Genomic DNA, 18,401 nt, shown 5'->3' with positions numbered 1-18,401 from the left:
GCTTTTATGATTTCATCTACTATGACACTCTTATCTTGATAAAATGACAGCACTCACAATGGTACTTCAAAAGGCCAGAGGGGAATATAAAAACAGATAAATATGTGGCCTACTCACATCCACTCGTAGAGGTTAGATCCTCGTAGGATTAGTGGGAGGTCTGATTGGCTATTTTTTTCTGGATCTTGAAAGATTTGGTTTGAAAGTAGTTGAAATGTATCATCAAATGAAAGTTCGTTGCCTAAACACGTTTAACTTAGAGTAACAAAAAATCCAAAAGCAGCTGTTAAAAAGCTGGTGAAGTTTGAAAACAAAAGACAAAGGAATGCTAACCTCGCAAATATCTTTAGTGCAGTTAATTTCAAAAGAGACACAGAAGGACACCAAATCTTGGGAGGGCAATCACTACCCAAAATTTCCCCTTGACTCTTTAGTTCACAATTTTTCTTCTTTCTTTTTTATTAGAAGGGAAAAAAGTAGATATAACGAGCTGAAAGAGAGGGACATGACCATATGACTCTGTGCTCTCTCCTCTTAACAATGACATCAACTCTAGTCACATTAAGAATCAAAGATCCCCCACTTCCTCGCGTTTTTACTGTTTTCACAGATAGTGCATGTTTCTGTACAATGCTCTTTATTTTTATGTCACAGTGCTACACACAGGTCAGTGAGAATATTAGACCCACCTGCAGAGATCTATCAGTCATATCAATTTTCTAGAGTATCTCTACTGAAAATATGATGAGGGTTCTCATATAAAAACTTATAAAATCCATTGAAATACTAAAAGCATCTCTACCAGTAGGTTTTAAGTGGATATCCAAAAGATAAAATAATAAATATATAAAGAAAAGTACATATATACAGTTAAGAACCATTTCTCTTATTATGACTCATGAGAATTCGTGTAGATATTTTTTGAAACGTTTTTTTTTTTGTCATCACTTTATTATTATAAAAAGCTCTAAAAGAGCCCAAACCCATTTACAAAGAAAGTCTCAAACGGAGACCCAAACCCAATTACAAAGAGGCACACAAAGCCCAGACTAGACGAGGCCCAAACGGAAAAACGCCAAAAGTTCGACAGCTCTATGCCACGTGTGAAGATGCTGGTGCGTGAAGGGACACGAGGCAAGGATGAGATTTACCGATCAAGATTTCGTCGCCGGACACGGAAGCTCCGATAACGGAAACAACCATAAACGAAAGCTTCAAAGGCCACAAACCCAGATACGGTTGAGCCAGTACCAATCATCGCTTTAAGAGAATGAGTTTCAATTGCATCGCGAAGGGAAGAAACACAGAGATAGCTCAGATCCGAACAATTCAGCAAAATCCATCTTTAAAGATAGGTGTAAGCATGAAGATGAATCGACCCATTAAAATGGGGATGAGGATGAAGCTATCCAACATTAAAAACGCAACACAAACAAAACTCCATGGAAAAGCAAAGAAAACGATGATTAACGAAAGGAAAAAACTAAAAACTAATTCGGACAATCCCGAACTATACTAGAGAAATCACCGGAGATGACGATGATTCACTAAATTTACCGGCCAAACGGTGTTGTAGAAGCCATTGTTTGCCAGAGTCATTGCCGGACAAGATTGTGTTATGAGAACCACCCACTTGCCGGAGTCAGAAGCCGACCAAGACGGTGCTTTGGGAGCCACCACTTGCCAGAGGCATAGCCTGAACGTCGGGAGTCAAGCACCGGTAACAGCTCCGGCCAGCTTGACTGAACCTCTCTCTCTGAAGGATAAAGAAAAGAAAAGAGAGAGAGAGACCATTCTTGGCTTTCTCAATCATCCATCTCTGTGAAAAATTTGGAAGAGATAACAGAAAGGAGAGAGAAAGCCCTGTAAAGCCCAGCTTTTTAAAACGTTTTTGATTTTGAATGGTTTGTTTCTTTTTTATAAAAGAAATTTAAATCACAAAATTAAACAATATCAATATATTATTATTAAATAAATAAAAACTTATTTTTGGTATATTAACCTTTGAGAATGATCCAAGAGCAACTCTAACAGTTAGTTATCACCAAAATTTTAATGATTATAAATAACTAAAAAAATTAAAATACGAAAGAGAAACTGAGAAATAATATTCAGCAAAGTACTTTGGGAGAACCCACCTGATAATTAAATGTCAAATGTTTTTTATTTTTTTTTATTTTCAAAAGTAAAATGTATTTAATTATTTAAACACAACTTATTAAATTTTTATTTTTTATTTTTTTTAGAAACCTAAAGTGGGGTTGTTAAGGTTGCTCTAACATTACATGTGTCATTATCTTAGTGATATAATTTCTCTTTTGGTATTCAAATTTAACTACATATCCTGATTAGATAAAAATAAGATATGTTGACAAAAAACATAAAAGTAATGTATTATATTTTTAGACAGAAGTTTTTGCAATGGAACTTCACTTAAAAATAGAAATCTGATGTGCAAACCGGATATGAATGAGGACACCTCAACAAGGACACATGCAGAAATCCTCACGGTTACTTTCCCACCCATTACGAAAAGGCTCGGATGCTGTTGAATGACCGTTTCCTCGGGTTTTACATGGTAAGGGGAACAACAGTACATAGTTCTGCTTTGTCCTTAACGATATAACGTTAGAAAATGGGATTTTGACAAATGTTTGTTGTGATAGGTTCTTGAAAAGGGATCGTGGAACTACATGTTTTATGGGGGCGAAGCACTCGGTGACATGAAATACAGCGTCAAATGTGGATACCTAAAGGAGTACTATGACGAAGAGCATCGACCCACTCATTTTTAGCAACATGGAAGAGGCTGACATAGCCGAGGGAGATCGCGAGGAAAGCTTTGGTTGACACTAATAAGCACTCAGTTGTTTTACTATGTTTTGTAACTTCCTGCATTCTGACTTGCAAATCAGAAACAGAGGTTTACTGTGATACATTATGCAATATCCGTAAATCTTAACATCTTTAAAAATAAATTCTTGCATGCATATATGCAAATCCTTCATAGGTGTGTATTTGTCTTGCATGAGAAAATCAGATAACGATGATACTGAACATTTGAGAAAACTGACTAGAGTTATTGTGAATCTTAAATCGTTACGTTGTTAGAGCAACCTAGGGCATCTTTTAACCCAAGTGTTTATGGAGGGAGGGTGTTAACAAAAAATAATATAATAGTAGGTGAGTTTTAGAGTAGGACCCACAAAATTTTAAGTAACAGCTCTTCTGCAGTTTATTTAAGCACTGTTGCTTGCATTGTTTTCAGGCTCCACTGACACGTGGCAGTCTGCGATTGGTCTATTTTTTAAAAAAATTTAGTCGAAAAAAAAAAAAAGTTTAAGCACCTACATTATGGGTTGTTAGGTCAATGGTGCTCTTATTGCATATGACTAGAAGAATTCTCAGAAAAAAAAGATTAATATTTTAATACAATTTAGCTATTTTATTGGTTCTTTGAGCAATTTTAATGATGGGGATGGTCGCATTATTTGAGTATGTTAACAATAAAATACTATTATCTTTGATGTTTATTATTATTGTATCTAACTTTTAATTTTCACAACAAAATTAATCATTAAAGCATGACATGTGTCTTATTAGCATATAGAGAGGTGTGTCTTATTAGCATATAAAGAGGTTTTTAAAACATGTTATTTAAGATACAAGTTCTAAAGTATTTGTACTTTTCTCCTGCTTTTTGATTTTTGAATTACTATTTTATAAGATATTTTGGCTAAGAAACATCTTTTGGAGGTTCTACTTTGAAATACTCTCTTCAATCTCTCTCTTCCCTTCTGATTTTTATTTATATTCACAGAAACGTCATACAAGATATCTCCACTGGAAGTGTTCCGAGTGGCTGGAATCTCAAGCAGAGGGACGCGTGGTCTGTGAGCAGATGCCACATGTAAATGGCTAACTACGTGCCATTATAGAATGAATAATGAACAATAAGGTAACTATGAGTCATGAAATAGAAGAATGATGACTAGTTTATCAGCCTCATCCCAGTTTCTTCTTCGACTAAGCTTTAATTTCAAGCCCTTCGTCTGTCTTCTCACCCGAACACAAAACCTTCATGCCATGCAGTCTTCAAACCGGCTCAATCCTAGCCGTCTGATTGATTTCACGGTCAAAGATCTGACGGTGGACAAGCTGCGGCTCATCGAAGTTCCGGATAACGCCACTCTAGCAGACGCCTTAAACGCCATGGTAAAGCATGCTTAAATCATATTCTTTTTGTTGCATGACTGACCGGTTGAACAAGAAAGCTATTAACACCAAAGTCGTTGTTTTGTATCAAACCGATGGCAAACCGAGTAAGAGCGGTGCCCGTGGCTGCGGTACCAGGGCAGTGGTTGGGGGCTGGAGGATCCATGATAGTTGAGTCGGACAAAGAGACCGGAAGGGCAAAGAAACAGTACATAGGAATGGTGACAATGCTGGATGTTGTGGCTCACATCGCCGAAGAGGAGGAAGAGAATGGGCTTGATAAGAAAATGGCTGCTCATGTCTCTTCTGTCATTGGTCATTGCCCTGAGGGTCGAAGCTTATGGTCTCTCAACCCCAATACCAGGTAATGAATATGCATGCCTGGTGATATAAATGGAAATGATATCAACTGATGATGAAATACAGCATAATGGATTGTATGGAGATTCTGAGCAAAGGAATACACAGAGTATTGGTTCCATTGGACAGTAACGTAGAGAATACCTCAGGACCTGAGTTGGTAGAGTCAGCCTCTGCTTACACAATGCTGACTCAGATGGATCTAGTCTCCTTCTTCCTCGACCAATCATCCCATCTCCAAGCTATCCTCTCCTGCACTGTCATTGACCTCTCCGCTGTAAACGACAACGTTTTAGCCATCACTAGCAAGGTAAATTAATTAAGTTAAAGAAGTTTCATCAATTTAAACCAATCATTATAATATTCGTAGGAGGACCAAACGAAAATCCTCTGTTTTACAGGCCAGAGTAAAAGATGCAGTTAAATGCATGAGTATGGCAATGCTAAACGCCGTGCCTATCGTTGAATCCTCCAGCGATGAAGAGGATCATACACAGCTCGTGGACGTACGTGATTCTTCTTACACATTTCTACCTATCTAAGTATGTATCTGAAGAATATATATATATATATATATATGTCTCTGGTGCAGGGGAAAAACCGGAGGGTGGTGGGGACTTTCTCGGCGAGTGATCTGAAGGGATGTCATTTAGCCACGTTGCGTTCTTGGTTGCCATTAAACGCGCTTGAATTCGCCGAGAACATACCAAGAACCCCCTTGTTCGCATCAGCACCTGCGAGGGAGCTCGTGACATGTCACGTGACATCTACCTTGGTTCAAGTGATCCGTATGGCCACCACGAGACGTGTACACAGAGTTTGGGTCGTGGACAAGAACGATGGGCTGCAAGGCCTCGTTTCTCTTACTGACATTATCGCTGCAGTCCGAGCCGCTATCTCTACCTCCTAATTTCGTCTTTCTCTTCTTCTATTATTGCAATCTACTTTTATTTGTTTTCCTTTCAAGAACAACTTCCACACTTCTACTTCTTTTTTTCTATGTATTAGCATGTTTTATCAATCTAGTTAACCCATTAAGAATGATTGTTTGTTCGGAATCAAAGCGAGGAATAACGAGTCTTGCTGCTTGACGGAGACGCTATCGCTCGACGGGACCTTCCATCATTTCAAACTTTCGCGAAGTTGCCTGCTGCGTTGCTTGTTATCGTGCTTAGTTCGGACTAGTCATAGATTATTGAGTCTTTATTCTTTTATCCGTCGAGGGTTTGCTTCTGGGTTTTCAAAGGATTATAGGAGTTTGGTGTAGTTTCTGGATGTTGATATGACACTCTTGTGTTTGGGTTTTAGTTTCCCTATTATGGGTTTAGCTTCCGGGGATTTCTATGTATTCCGTCGGTTTAAGTGTTCACCATGTATCCTTTCAATGTTATCAATGAAAACTCTTGTGACATAAAAAAAACGAATATTTAATATATAAAAGTAACTTTGTAAGATGTTCATTCTGTGTAAGCTGCGAATCTTTGTGTAAGCTGCGAATCTTAATCTAGTTTTCATATGTTAGGATAAGATGTAACTATATATTAAAATAATATTGTCATATTTTTTGATTTTTTTTCAAAATTTACGTATCTGTAGAAAAATATTGAATTTTGGTAAATTCTTTATATACTGAAGCTTATGATAAACTCTCTTTCATGGTATATAAGAATCATTATAATTTTTTATCAATAAATTTAGTAAAACTTCATAATACTTCTTAAATCGAGGAATAACCACTATAGAATCGCTATTTTCTTGAAAAACGAAAATAACAAAGGTTCCAAACCTCTTTCAACATCATGTTAGTGCAGGAAGCAACTATGCATTAAAACAATATTATCATATTTTTTGAGTTTTTTTCAAAATCAGTGTTAAATTCTTGATATACTAAAGCATATAATCTTTGGTGTTGTTTTAAAATTTCTGACCATATTCAACATTTGTATTAATGTTTACTTAAGTCTCTTTCATGGTATATGGGAATCATTATAATTTTTTTTATCAATTAATTTAATAGAACTTCATAATACTCGTTAAATCGAGGAATAACCACTATAAAATCGCTATTTTTTTGAATAACAGAGAAAACAAAGGCTACAAACCTCTTTCAACATCATCATATGTAAGTGCAGGATGCAACTATGCATTAAAATAATATTGTCATATTTTTTGAATTTTTTTCAAAATCCATGTGTTAACTATCCCTACAAAAATATTGAATTTTGATAAATTCTTTATATAATGAAGTCTATAATCTTTAGTGTTGTTTTAAAATTTCTGACCACATTCTCCATTTGTATTAATGTATGCTAAACTCTCTTTCATGGTATATGTGAATCATTATAATTTTTTATCAGATAATTTAGTAAAACTTCATAATACTCCTTAAATCGAGCAATAACCACTATAAAATCGCTATTTTCTTGAAAAACGGAAACAACAAAGGCTCCAAACCTCTTTCAATATCAGCATATGTTAGTGCAGGATGCAACTATACATTAAAACAATATTGTCATATTTTTTGAAATTTTCTCAAAATCTACGTGTTAACCCCTACAAAATATTGAATTTTGGTAATTTTTTTATATACTGAAGCATAAAATCTTTAGTGTTGTTTTAAAATTCTGACCACATTCTACGTTTGTATTAATGTATGTTAAACTCTCTTTCATGGTATATGGAAATCATTATAATTTTTTATCAATTAATTTAGTAAAACTTCATAATACTCCTTAAATTGGGGAACAACCACTATAAAACCGCTATTTTTTTGTAAAACAGAGATAACAAAGGCTTCAAACCTCTTTCAACATCATCATGTGTTAGTTCAGGATGCAACTATGCATTAAAACAATATTTTCATATTTTTTGAAATTTTCTCAAAATCTATGTGTTAATCCTACAAAAATATTGAATTTTGGTAAATTCTTTACATACTGAAGCTTATAATCTTTAGAGTTATTTGAAAATTTCTGACCACATTTGACATTTGTTTTAATGTATATTAAACTCTCTTTCATTGTATATGGGAAATATTATAATTATTTATCAATTAATTAAGTAAAACTTTATAATACTCCTTAAATCGAGCAATAACCACTATAAAATCGCTATTTTCTTGTAAAACGGTGACAGCAAAAGCTCCAAACCTCTTTCAACATCATCATATGTTAGTGCAGGATGCAACTATGCATTAAAACAATATTGTCATATTTTTTGAAATTTTCTCAAAATCTATGTATTAACCCTTACAAAAATATTGAATTTTGGTAAATTATTTAATACTGAAGTCTATAATATTTAGTGTTATTTTAAAATTTCTGACCACATTCTACATTTGTATTAATGTATGCTAAACTCTCTTTCATGGTATATGAGAATCATTTTAGTTTTGTATCAATTAATTTAGGAAAATTTCATAATACTCCCTAAATCGGTGGAATAACCACTATTAAATCGTTATTTTCTTGAAAAAATGGAGACATCAAAGGCTGTAAACCTCTTTTAACATTATCATATGTTAGTGCAGGATGCAACTATGCATTAAAACAATATTTTCATAATTTTGAAATTTTCTCAAAATCTATGTATTGAAGCCTATAATGAAGCCTATAATCTTTAGTAAAAGTTATTGAAATTTGGTAAATTTTTTATATATTGAATCCTATAATCTTTAGTGTTGTTTTAAAACTTCTGACCACATTCTACATTTGTATTAATGTATGCTAAACTCTCTTTCATGGTATATGAAAATTATTCTAATATTATATCAACTAATTTAGTAAAACTTCATAATACTCATTAAATCGAGGAATAACCACTATAAAAACGCTATTTTCTTGAAAAACGGAGACAACAAATGCTCTAAACCTCTTTCAACATTATCATATGTAAGTGAAATATGCGATTATGCATTAAAACAATATTGTCATATTTTTTGAAATTTTCTTAAAATCTATGTGTTAACTCCTACAAAAATATTAGATTTTGGTAAATGCTTTATATGCTGAAGCCTATAATCTTTAGTGTTCTTTTAAAATTTCTAACCACATTCTACATTTGTATTAATATATGGTAAACTCTCTTTCATTGGATATGAAAATCATTATAATTTTTTATCAATTAATTTAGTAAAACTTAATAATACTCCCTAAATCAGTAGAATAACCACTATTAAATCTCTATTTTCTTGAAAAACGGAGACAACAAAGGCTCCAAACCTCTTTCAACATCATCATACCATGTTGGTGCAGGATGCAACTATGCATTAAAAAAATATTTTTATATTTTTTGAAATTTTTTCAAAATCTATGTATTAACCTCTACAAAAATATTGAATTTTGGTAAATGCTTTATATGATGTCTATCATCTTTAGTGTTGTTTTAAAATTTCTGACCACATTCTACATATTAATGTATTCTAAACTCTCTTTCGTGGTATATAGGAATCATTATAATATTTTATCAATTAATTTAGTAAAGCTTAATAATACTCCCAAAATCGGTGGAATAACCACTATTGAATAGCTATTTTCATGAAAAACGGAGACAATAAAGGCTTCAAACCTCTTTCAACATCATCACATGTTAGTGAATGATGCAATTATGCATTAAAAACATATTTTTTTATTTTTTGAAATTTTTCTCAAAATCTATGTGTTAACCCCTACGACAATATTAAATTTTGGTAAATGATTTATATATTGATGCCTATAATCTTTAGTGTTGTTTTAAAATTTCTAACTACATTCTACATTTGTATTAATGTATGCTAAACTCTTTTTCATAGTACATGAGCATCGTTCAATTTTTTTTATTAATTAATTTAGTAAAATTTCATATACTCTCTAAATTAGTGAAATAACTATTATAAAATCGTTATTCTCTAGAGAAATGAGGACAACAAGGGTTCAAAACCTCTTTGACCGTCATTATATATTAGTGCAGAATGCAACTATTCATTAAAACAATATTGTCATATTTTTTTGAATTTTTCTCAAAATCTATGTGTTAACCTCTACGAAAATATTGAGTTTTACGTTAAACGCTCTATAATGTTGTTGATGTCTTTTCGTTCGATTCTTTCTTATTCATATTGAATATATTCACGAGTCTTCTAGAAATATTTTATGTTTCTCTTTTACTTTCTTGTTATGATCTAATGTATTTACAAGTATTAATATCTTCCGATTTCAACAATTTTTTTCTTTCTAATCTATAAATTAAAAATGAGGAGAGCTATTTTTACTTCGAAATGCACTAGTAGATCATATATGCATTAAGAAAATCACTTTATGGAATAATATGGTATTTTGCTTGAAGTTTAATATTAATTAAGTTATTTTGTTTAAAATTTTATATTTTAATATAATATTTTATTAATTAATATTGTTGTAATATGTTTATATATGTACTAGTTATTTACAAAAGTTTTATGAAGTTAAATTAGTTATGACAAATATAAAGATCATATTATAAAATACAAATAGTTCTGAAGTTAAGTTTAAGTTTTGTTTTTGGAAAAAAATACCTTTAAACTTCATATATAGAATTTTGAAAATTTAAAAATAGAGTTATTTTTTTGAGATGCTCTTGTGTCTTTTCCATATGAACATCTCAAAGGATAATTTGTAAAGAAAAAACAAACGTGGATAACTAAATAAACGTGGATCTGCACGCGGTTACTTACACAAGTTGTCTACAATGGTGATGAAGCGAGTAATAAGAAAAGAAGAGGTGTACTTCATCTCCAAGTCTCCTCTGCTTCTAGAATAGAATAATATAAGTAAACTTTCCACGTCCCTTCTTCCCAACTAAACTGAGTTACTATATAGATAAATAATCTAATGAGATCTTCTTTCCTTTGGTAAAAACTAAAAAGCAAAGCAATGAATAATCTGCCAGAGGACTGCATCGCTAAGATCCTTTCCTTGACTTCGCCTCGAGACGTTTGCCGATCATCGGCTGTCTCCAGGTGCTTCAGATCCGCCGCAGACTCCGACCATGTCTGGAACCACTTCTTACCTTCCGAGTTCCCCGAGGACTTTAGGGCACCTGAGGGTCTTCCCACCAAGAAACACCTCTTCTTCTCCCTCGTCCATAACCCTCTCCTTCTCCACGGCTCGCAACTGGTAAACCTTCTTCTTCTTCTTCTTTAGTTTCTCCCTTCTTTTAAACAATCTTAGTAATTGTGGTTCCAAATTCGATCAGATCCGTGTTACTAATTTGCTCTGATATCAACTCGGCTAACCTGTGTAGTGTAGAAAGTATAGTATGCTCTAGTCAACGTGGTATTGTATCAAGGGATTTGATATTTATCATCATCAGATTTATATATGTACTGTACTGTATATATATTTTAGTTCCCAAAATTGAAAAAGGTCTGTTCTGTTCAGGCAAAATGTGGATCTACTTCCTAGTAGTCAGACACCCTAACTTATAAATCATTCTTTCTGGATCTATCATGTTTTGACCTGACCGCATTAATTATGTGATCCAAAACAGAGCTTTTCGCTGGAGAGAAGTACTGGTAACAAGTGCTACATGATGGCTGCTAGGGCCTTGAATATTACTTGGGGACATGATCAAAGATACTGGCAGTGGATCTCTCTTCCTGATGCCAGGTCTACACGCTGCCCTCAAGGCCCCCTTTTCTGCGTTGCTTCATTTTCTTAACATTTTTCATCAAAACGTCTTTTGTTTTTCACTTACAGGTTCAAAGAAGTGGCTGCGCTTAAAATGGTATGGTGGCTTGACATCACTGGAAAAATCAACATATCCCTTCTCTCTGACAACACCCTCTACGCCGCTTACCTTGTCTTTAGGTGGAACCTTGATCCCTACGGTTTTCGCCAGCCCGTAGAGGCATCCCTTGTTTTGGCTGGCACCGAGCATGATGATGTCCAGCCTTCCATGGTCAGTCTCATGCAGAATCCGGGGAGCGAACAAGGTCAGCGCGCTGAGCTGAGAAGCGACGACTGGTACGAGGTGCAGTTGGGACACTTCTTCAAAAGGAGAGGAGATATGGGTGAAATAGAGATGAGCCTCAAGGAGACAAAGAGGCCTTTTGAGAAGAAAGGTCTTATCGTCCATGGAATTGAGATTAGGCCAGTACTGCCCTAATCATATCCTGCTGCTAATTATACCTTTTGCTGTTTGCAGTTGTTGTGTTATCTTCTTTTCCCCTGCTTCTTTGTCTTGTTTTTTTTTTCTTTTCTATATTGATGCAGAAGAACAATTGTACTTCAGTTTGATGGTTGCATTGTTATTAAGAATAATTGACTACTACCGTGAAGCTTTTTCCAGATTAGGACTACTAATTTATGTTTGAGTTTGTTTTAGTTTGAAATAATTTATATACAGCAGGATTAAAACTACAACTAGATCTCGACCTGCGTAACTGTGCGTGTTTTTGTTTTCATTTATTTTTATATAAACATTTTGTTTTCAATTCTAAATTGGTATATATTATAATATATATATGTGTCTATCAATTTTTAAAACATAATAAGTTTACGGTGTATTTTTTCATCGAATAGATTGTTTCAAACTTTCACATGTATTTGTATCTTCTTCTATATATACATTTTCGGATTATTATTTCATTATTAAAATCGTAACTATATATATAAAGATTAGTAAAATATTGTTTTATTGTCATATTCAAAAATATTGTAACATTTCACAAATTTAGAAAGTTTTCTAAAAAATAAACTTTTCGCTTCATAGATTTATATTATCGAGTAAATAGTTAAACATATAGTTTTTGTTTAATTTTTAAAATAAAATATATAGTTTAAAATTTGTTTTCATTGGTTTAAGATGGTAAAGATTAATCAATGTTAGATAATACGATTTTTGTTATTTAAAAAAAATCTTTATAATTTTAAAAGTTAACATCGACAAATATTTAAATATTAACATATGGAGGTATAGTATTATAACATTAAATTATATCTATTTAATTTATACTATTTATAAATCCAATGGATCATCTATTGTTTAAATTCAATTATTGATAGCCCAATAAAAAATTGTGGTAGTTCCAAAATTTAAATAATAAGATTAGAGATTAAATGTAACATGACTTTCTAGGAATATATCCATTAGGTCCATTTTTTTAAAAAAAATCACACATAAATCAAAGTTGTGACTTTTATTTTAATATATAAGATAGTTAAAATAATTATCCCGAGAAGGAAACTAATTTCAAAGATGTTAGAAGAACACATCATACAAAATACCTTAGTATGTCAACTGAACAATACTTTACTTTTGGCCCCCAAACAATATTGTATTTAAAATCATGTTTTTATATGAACTGTTAAACTCAGTATCATTTATGCAGCATCGTCTGCGAGTCTCACGAACATTATATGCATGATGTAGTAGTAATGGTGTCGTGCTGATATAATACATGGATCTAATCGGAGAAAGTCGAATGCACATGCCCTGACTATCTTTTATCATAGTGATGGAGGTTAGGGACCGACCTTGGAAACGCGTTGATTGTGTGTTGATATCGTTTTATCTTGTTCGTAGTCAATCGGGTCAGATAGAATGTTGGACTTACATCCAAATTAGCTAAAATTAGATACTAATTTCTTGAAACAATCCTGATTCGAAATTCAGGTATAGTTTCTACCTAATCAGATATTTCAACGAAATATAGTATCTCTAAACCAACAAAAACAAATATTAATAAAATATCCCATTCTCGTTTGTTAACATTCACAGACATAACCCGATTGACAAAAAAAAAAAAACATTCACAGACATAACCCATGCAGCCATCCATTATAGACAACTACTTTTTTTTAACAAAATAGAGCTTAATATAATTAAATTTCTGCAAGTCATCTCTCAATTATTATGTGTTCCAAATAAGGATATATATATATATATATATATATATATATATATATATATATATATCATCCCTCTCTATCTTATGCATTTTATATAACAATTATTTATTTTGGCTTCTTATTATTTTTAACCATTAATTTATATCATAAAATAAAATTATTTTGAGAAAACATGTATCTGCTATTGACATTTGGTGCATACACATTTTTTTACCATGAAAAAAGTAGGATACTGAAAAATTAAAAGACAATGCATTGGACTAATTAACAAGTAATAATATATATATATAAATGCTGATCAGAAAGCTCTTAAGCTCTTTTTGGTCAAATGGGTCAGATGCTTCTTTGTAACACATGATTTTGCTTAAAGCTTTCCAAAAATCGTTATCATACAAAAATAATTGATTTGAAAGACAGTATGCTATTTTAAAGTATTCTATGAGATTGCAAGGATTATGTTATCTTTAATGATGTGTATAGTGGGAATTTTTTCCTGATGCGAGCCAGTTGATGGGTAATTTGGTAACATGCATATAGATACACGGAAACAATGTGTATCATCATAGTCGGTCGTGCATGGGAAAACACACATGTTACACGGGTTTATTTCGTTTCCGTTTCACGGTTTCAGTACCGATATTTTTTAGAAACTTAATTGACAAACTAGCTGGCCATGGACCCTTATGTAAGGTTCATATTATTATGCATAAATAAAATAATATAGAATATAAAAATATCAACGACTAGATCTGAGAAGATTTGGTGAGGCTGTAAGCTTTAACTTATAAAAGCTAATATGCATTCCACGGCTCCATTCTTTTTGATCAACCAACATTTAGTTACTTGTTATTCTAATTTTAAGCGTTATAAAAAACGAGATCTATATGATTTGTGGAGTTAACTACTTATAAAAGAGAATCAATAATGTGTACGTTGATGCCCCACACGATACCCTAATGGCTTTATTAGTATTTTAATACTAAATATAGAAACAAAAGGCATCCTTTTGATCTGTACTAATCGATTAATCGCCTTACGATATGTTCGGAATAATGTCAGATCGGAAAAAAGGAGAGAAGGAGAAACAGTGACTGGAAAGGAAGAAGTAATGTTGCCGAAGACCGTCCAACAAGAATCTTGAAAATACGCACAAGCGTATACATGTGATAACTAAAAAATAAAGAAAAAAACAATAAAATGTTCAAGATACATTAATTTAAAATTAGTTATTTCATTAAAATATAGCTAAATACATAATAAATCTAAAATATTAAAATACTTTTTTAAATAATATACTTTTTAATTTTATTTCTGCGTATAGAAATACATAGTAAAACTTTAAATAAGTATGTATAAGCAAATTGAAAGAAACAGAAGAAAGATATTGCTCATCATCCTCATATCATATGTCACTCGAATTGTATCTTGCATGAACATACGCGATAAACTTTGTAAAAGTGCGATTTCTGCTACAGTAAAGTGCGATTTCTGAGCGACCTCCTGAAACCCTAATCACCGGCCAGTCATCCCCTCGATGATGGAGGATCCTCCACAGGATCCGCCTCCCCTGCCTCGTCTCCCTCCTGATCCGGTCTTCCTTGGACCTGATGCTGGTCTTCGTGGCTCTCTGTTGAGCTCTCCTTCTTCCTCTCCGATGGATTTATCCCCTGCAGTTTCGGTGCTCGACTCAACGGACCCGGATAAGAACTTGGCTTCCAGTGGCCCATCCCCTCCCCTCACGGGGTCTTTCATTTTCGGCTCCTTGAGTCCGAGTGTTCCTCTGCCGTCGGTCCTATCTGATGATACAACTAGGACGGTCCCTGATTTGGCTGAACCCGGGTCCTCGAAAATCCCATCTGCTGCGACTCATCCGACAAGTAGCTCTAATCCTTCAGAGTTTGCTTACAATTGGGCGAGTAACCTAAACTCTGCGTCTAAGTTTCCTCCTCCGTCAGCCACGGTCTCTATGTCTGCAGATGGTAGGCCGAGAGTTAAGATTCCTAATGGGGTTTTCGAGAGAGGAGCAAAGATCCATACTGATTTCATCGTTGGAATCTTCTATGGTAAAGCTCCATCTTATGGGAAGATCTGGGCTGTCTTAAATTATCTATGGGGCAAGGATAGAAGAGTTACCATTCATCATCTAGCCAAAAACGCTTACATCTTCCACATTCCATCTCCCTCCTTGCGCAAACGCATCCTCCAGCACGAACTTTGGCGTGTAGGTGATTCACCATTCTTTGTCACCGAATGGAAAGCAGAATTTAGTCTAAATCCTCCTTCTCTTGACAAAGCTCCCGTATGGGCCAAGATTCAGGGCATCCCTTTTGACCTAATAACTAATGAAGGTTTAAGCTCAATCTGTACGCCTTTAGGACGTGTGGTTGATGCGAAACCTTTCACAAGTATTTCTTCCGCAGAGGTGAAGGTGATTGTTGATCTCACTAAGCCTTTACCAGCAGAAGTTGAGCTGGAATGCGACAACGGTAAAATTCTGGTGTTAGAGATAACCTATCCATGGTTGCCTCCCCTTTGTCCGATTTGTAATGAAATTGGTCACAAAGCTACTCGTTGTCCGGCATCAAGCGCTAAGGAAAAAGCTGAGTTTAAAGGCAAGGGTGTAGCTTCTGATACGGATCCAGCTAAGGAATGGCAAACGCCAAACAGAAAAAGCAAAGGCAAGAAGTCTAAGAAGAAGCAAGTTGACTCAGATGTTGGTACTAACCCTGCCGGTCCTTCTTCCTCTAAACCTGTATACGTCGAGAAATCGAAGGCCTTTTCTACGCCAGCTCAGGTCGTATCGAGTAACATGTTCCTTCCTCTTCAGGGTGAGGAGCCTGAGAAGGACTCTAAAATTGGCTCGTCTCTGCCACTAAGTTCTGACGGTTCTGATGGTTCTGAGGTCGGGGGTACGTCCGGTGCGTGCTCTACCTCTGAGGGTGGTACTCTTGCCTTGGGTTTCCCTCTTCGCCCTTCTTCAGTCACTGGCTCTACCATCCAACAGAGCCAAAGCAAGCCCCCTTCATCATCTCTGGTATTGAGTACTGGTACAGGGCTTAATTCAACGGTTTTCTTCGGCTCATCTCCTAAATCTTCTGCGGAGAGGAAAAAGAAGAAGCGTAAATATTCATCTCCGGTTCGTCAAGGAACCAGTGGTTTTCTTCCAATTGAATGGAAGAAGGATCACACCCCTTCTAAATAATCCAATGTCGAGTACATTTTTTTGGAACGTGCGCGGACTTACAGATAATACTAAGCATAGCCCGCTTTTTTCTTGGCTCAACAGACGGTCAATTCCTTTTGGGGCGCTTCTTGAAACGCACGTTAGTGAATCTAGCAAGCAACTTATTTTATCTTCTTTGGGCCCTGGGTGGTCACTTTTGGACAACTACCACCAGTCTCCGTTAGGGAAGATCTGGTTTATCTTCAGAAACCCGGTTACAGTAAGGCTTCTTTTTGCAGACCTCCAATCTATCACTTGTGAGGTTAATTTGGAGGATGGGAATTCTATTGTCTACACGACTATTTATGCTTCTAATGAGGTCGAGCTTCGAAAAGATCTCTGGATTTCTCTAAGAGACACAAGTGCAGCTTTTGATCTCTCTAACAAGCCTTGGATTGTGGGAGGAGATTTTAATGAAATTCTTCATCCTGACGAAACTTCTAACCTGGGTATTAACACGACAAACCGAGCAATGCGGCTGTTTGGAGAGTGTCTGGGTGATCTAGGTCTTTTTGACCTTCCTTTTACAGGCCCTAAATTCACTTGGACTAATAAGTGTCCTTCAGACCCCATAGGTAAAAAACTTGACAGATGTTTGGTTAATGGGGCATGGATTCTTCGGTTCCCTTCAAGCTATTGCGAGTTTTCTGCTCCAGAATTTTCAGATCATTGTCCTTGTCATATTCAACTGGTCTCTCCGCCTCCGTCTTTCGGCTCGCGGCCATTCAAGTTCTACAACTTATTAACAAAGAACTTACAATTCTTAGAGGTTGTTAAGGGAGCTTGGGATGTGGCGGGGCCTCGGGCTTTCACACTGAGGGATTTCTGTTTTAAACTGAAAAGCATGAAGAGGCCTATGAAGTCTCTGCACCGAGATAATTATAGTGATATTGAGAAGCGAGTGCATCTAGCAGAGGCTAATCTTACTTCTGCTCAGCTCATAGCCCTTGATGATCCTACGCCGATCAACATGCAGATGGAGGTACTAGCTAAGGACCTTTGGATTTCTCTGCGTCTTGCTGAGGAAAGTTTTTTCAGGCAACGCTCTCGAGTTAAGTGGTTGGGCGAAGGTGATCTCAATACGCCTTTCTATCATAGTATGATGACGATGCGAAATGCTCTGAATGCGGTTAAACAACTTTACCGCGATGATGGGTCTGCTACAAACTCGCTTCAGGAGGTGCACGCTCTTGCAGTGGAGTACTTTGAAGGTATTTTGTGTACAATTCGTGGTATGTTCTGGCCTGGTCTACCAGACTTTCTTGAGGCTATCATCCAGCGTAAATGCTCACCCCAGGACAAGGATGCGTGCCTTCTTCTGTTTGTTCCCGATATGATCTTGTCATGTCTTCAGAAAATGAAAAGTAATAAGACTCCGGGACCTGACGGCTTTCCGGTGGAATTCTTTAGAGCTGCTTGGAGTGTGCTAGGTGAGGAATTTATTTCATCAACGCTTGATTTTTTCAGGACTAGCTTCATGCCCACGTCTTTAAATTCCACGTCCTTGGTTCTTCTTCCCAAGCGGCCTGGGGCCAACACTATTCGAGAGTTTCGACCCATAGCGTGTCTTAACACACAGTACAAGTTGATCTCGAAGCTCATTTCCAACAGGCTAAAGTCCATCCTCCCGTCAATCATCCTCCCTAACCAAACGGCCTTTGTCAAGGATAGGTTGATTCTTGAGAACATTTTGTTGGCCTCAGAGGTTCTAAATGGCTACCATAAAGACTCAGAGG

At 35.1% G+C, this 18,401-nt stretch overlaps 3 protein-coding genes across 4 annotated transcripts; all 3 read left to right on the top strand.

The window, feature by feature from the left end:
- Positions 1-3,945: 3,945 nt before the first annotated feature.
- On the top strand, positions 3,946-5,903 carry LOC103832505 (SNF1-related protein kinase regulatory subunit gamma-like PV42b). Of its 2 annotated transcripts, none has more exons than XM_009108524.2 (5): positions 3,946-4,215; positions 4,290-4,579; positions 4,642-4,885; positions 4,977-5,081; positions 5,168-5,903. In XM_009108524.2, the coding sequence occupies exons 1-5, from the start codon at positions 3,985-3,987 to the stop codon at positions 5,483-5,485; spliced, it is 1,188 nt and encodes a 395-aa protein (XP_009106772.2). In that variant the 5' UTR covers positions 3,946-3,984; the 3' UTR covers positions 5,486-5,903. The 2 variants fall into 2 exon arrangements, with proteins under 2 accessions (XP_009106772.2, XP_018508731.2); XM_018653215.2 differs by having other exon boundaries at positions 3,947-4,215; positions 4,311-4,579.
- Positions 5,904-10,463: 4,560 nt separating this feature from the next.
- Positions 10,464-11,894, top strand: LOC103832502 (F-box protein PP2-B11). The gene is made up of 3 exons (XM_009108520.3): positions 10,464-10,706; positions 11,080-11,198; positions 11,289-11,894. Exons 1-3 carry the CDS (start codon positions 10,464-10,466, stop codon positions 11,695-11,697), a joined length of 771 nt encoding a protein of 256 aa, XP_009106768.1. The 3' UTR covers positions 11,698-11,894.
- A 3,085-nt stretch (positions 11,895-14,979) lies between these two features.
- LOC103832527 lies at positions 14,980-16,644 on the top strand. Its single transcript, XM_009108544.1, has one exon. It carries the CDS (start codon positions 14,980-14,982, stop codon positions 16,642-16,644), a length of 1,665 nt encoding a protein of 554 aa, XP_009106792.1.
- The last annotated feature ends 1,757 nt before the right edge of the window (positions 16,645-18,401 follow it).

This window comes from Brassica rapa, chromosome A07 (genome assembly GCF_000309985.2).
Source record: "Brassica rapa cultivar Chiifu-401-42 chromosome A07, CAAS_Brap_v3.01, whole genome shotgun sequence".
Classification (NCBI taxonomy): Eukaryota; Viridiplantae; Streptophyta; class Magnoliopsida; order Brassicales; family Brassicaceae; genus Brassica; species Brassica rapa.
Note: the sequence above shows the minus strand (reverse complement) of the source record. Positions and strands in the feature narration are given on the sequence as shown.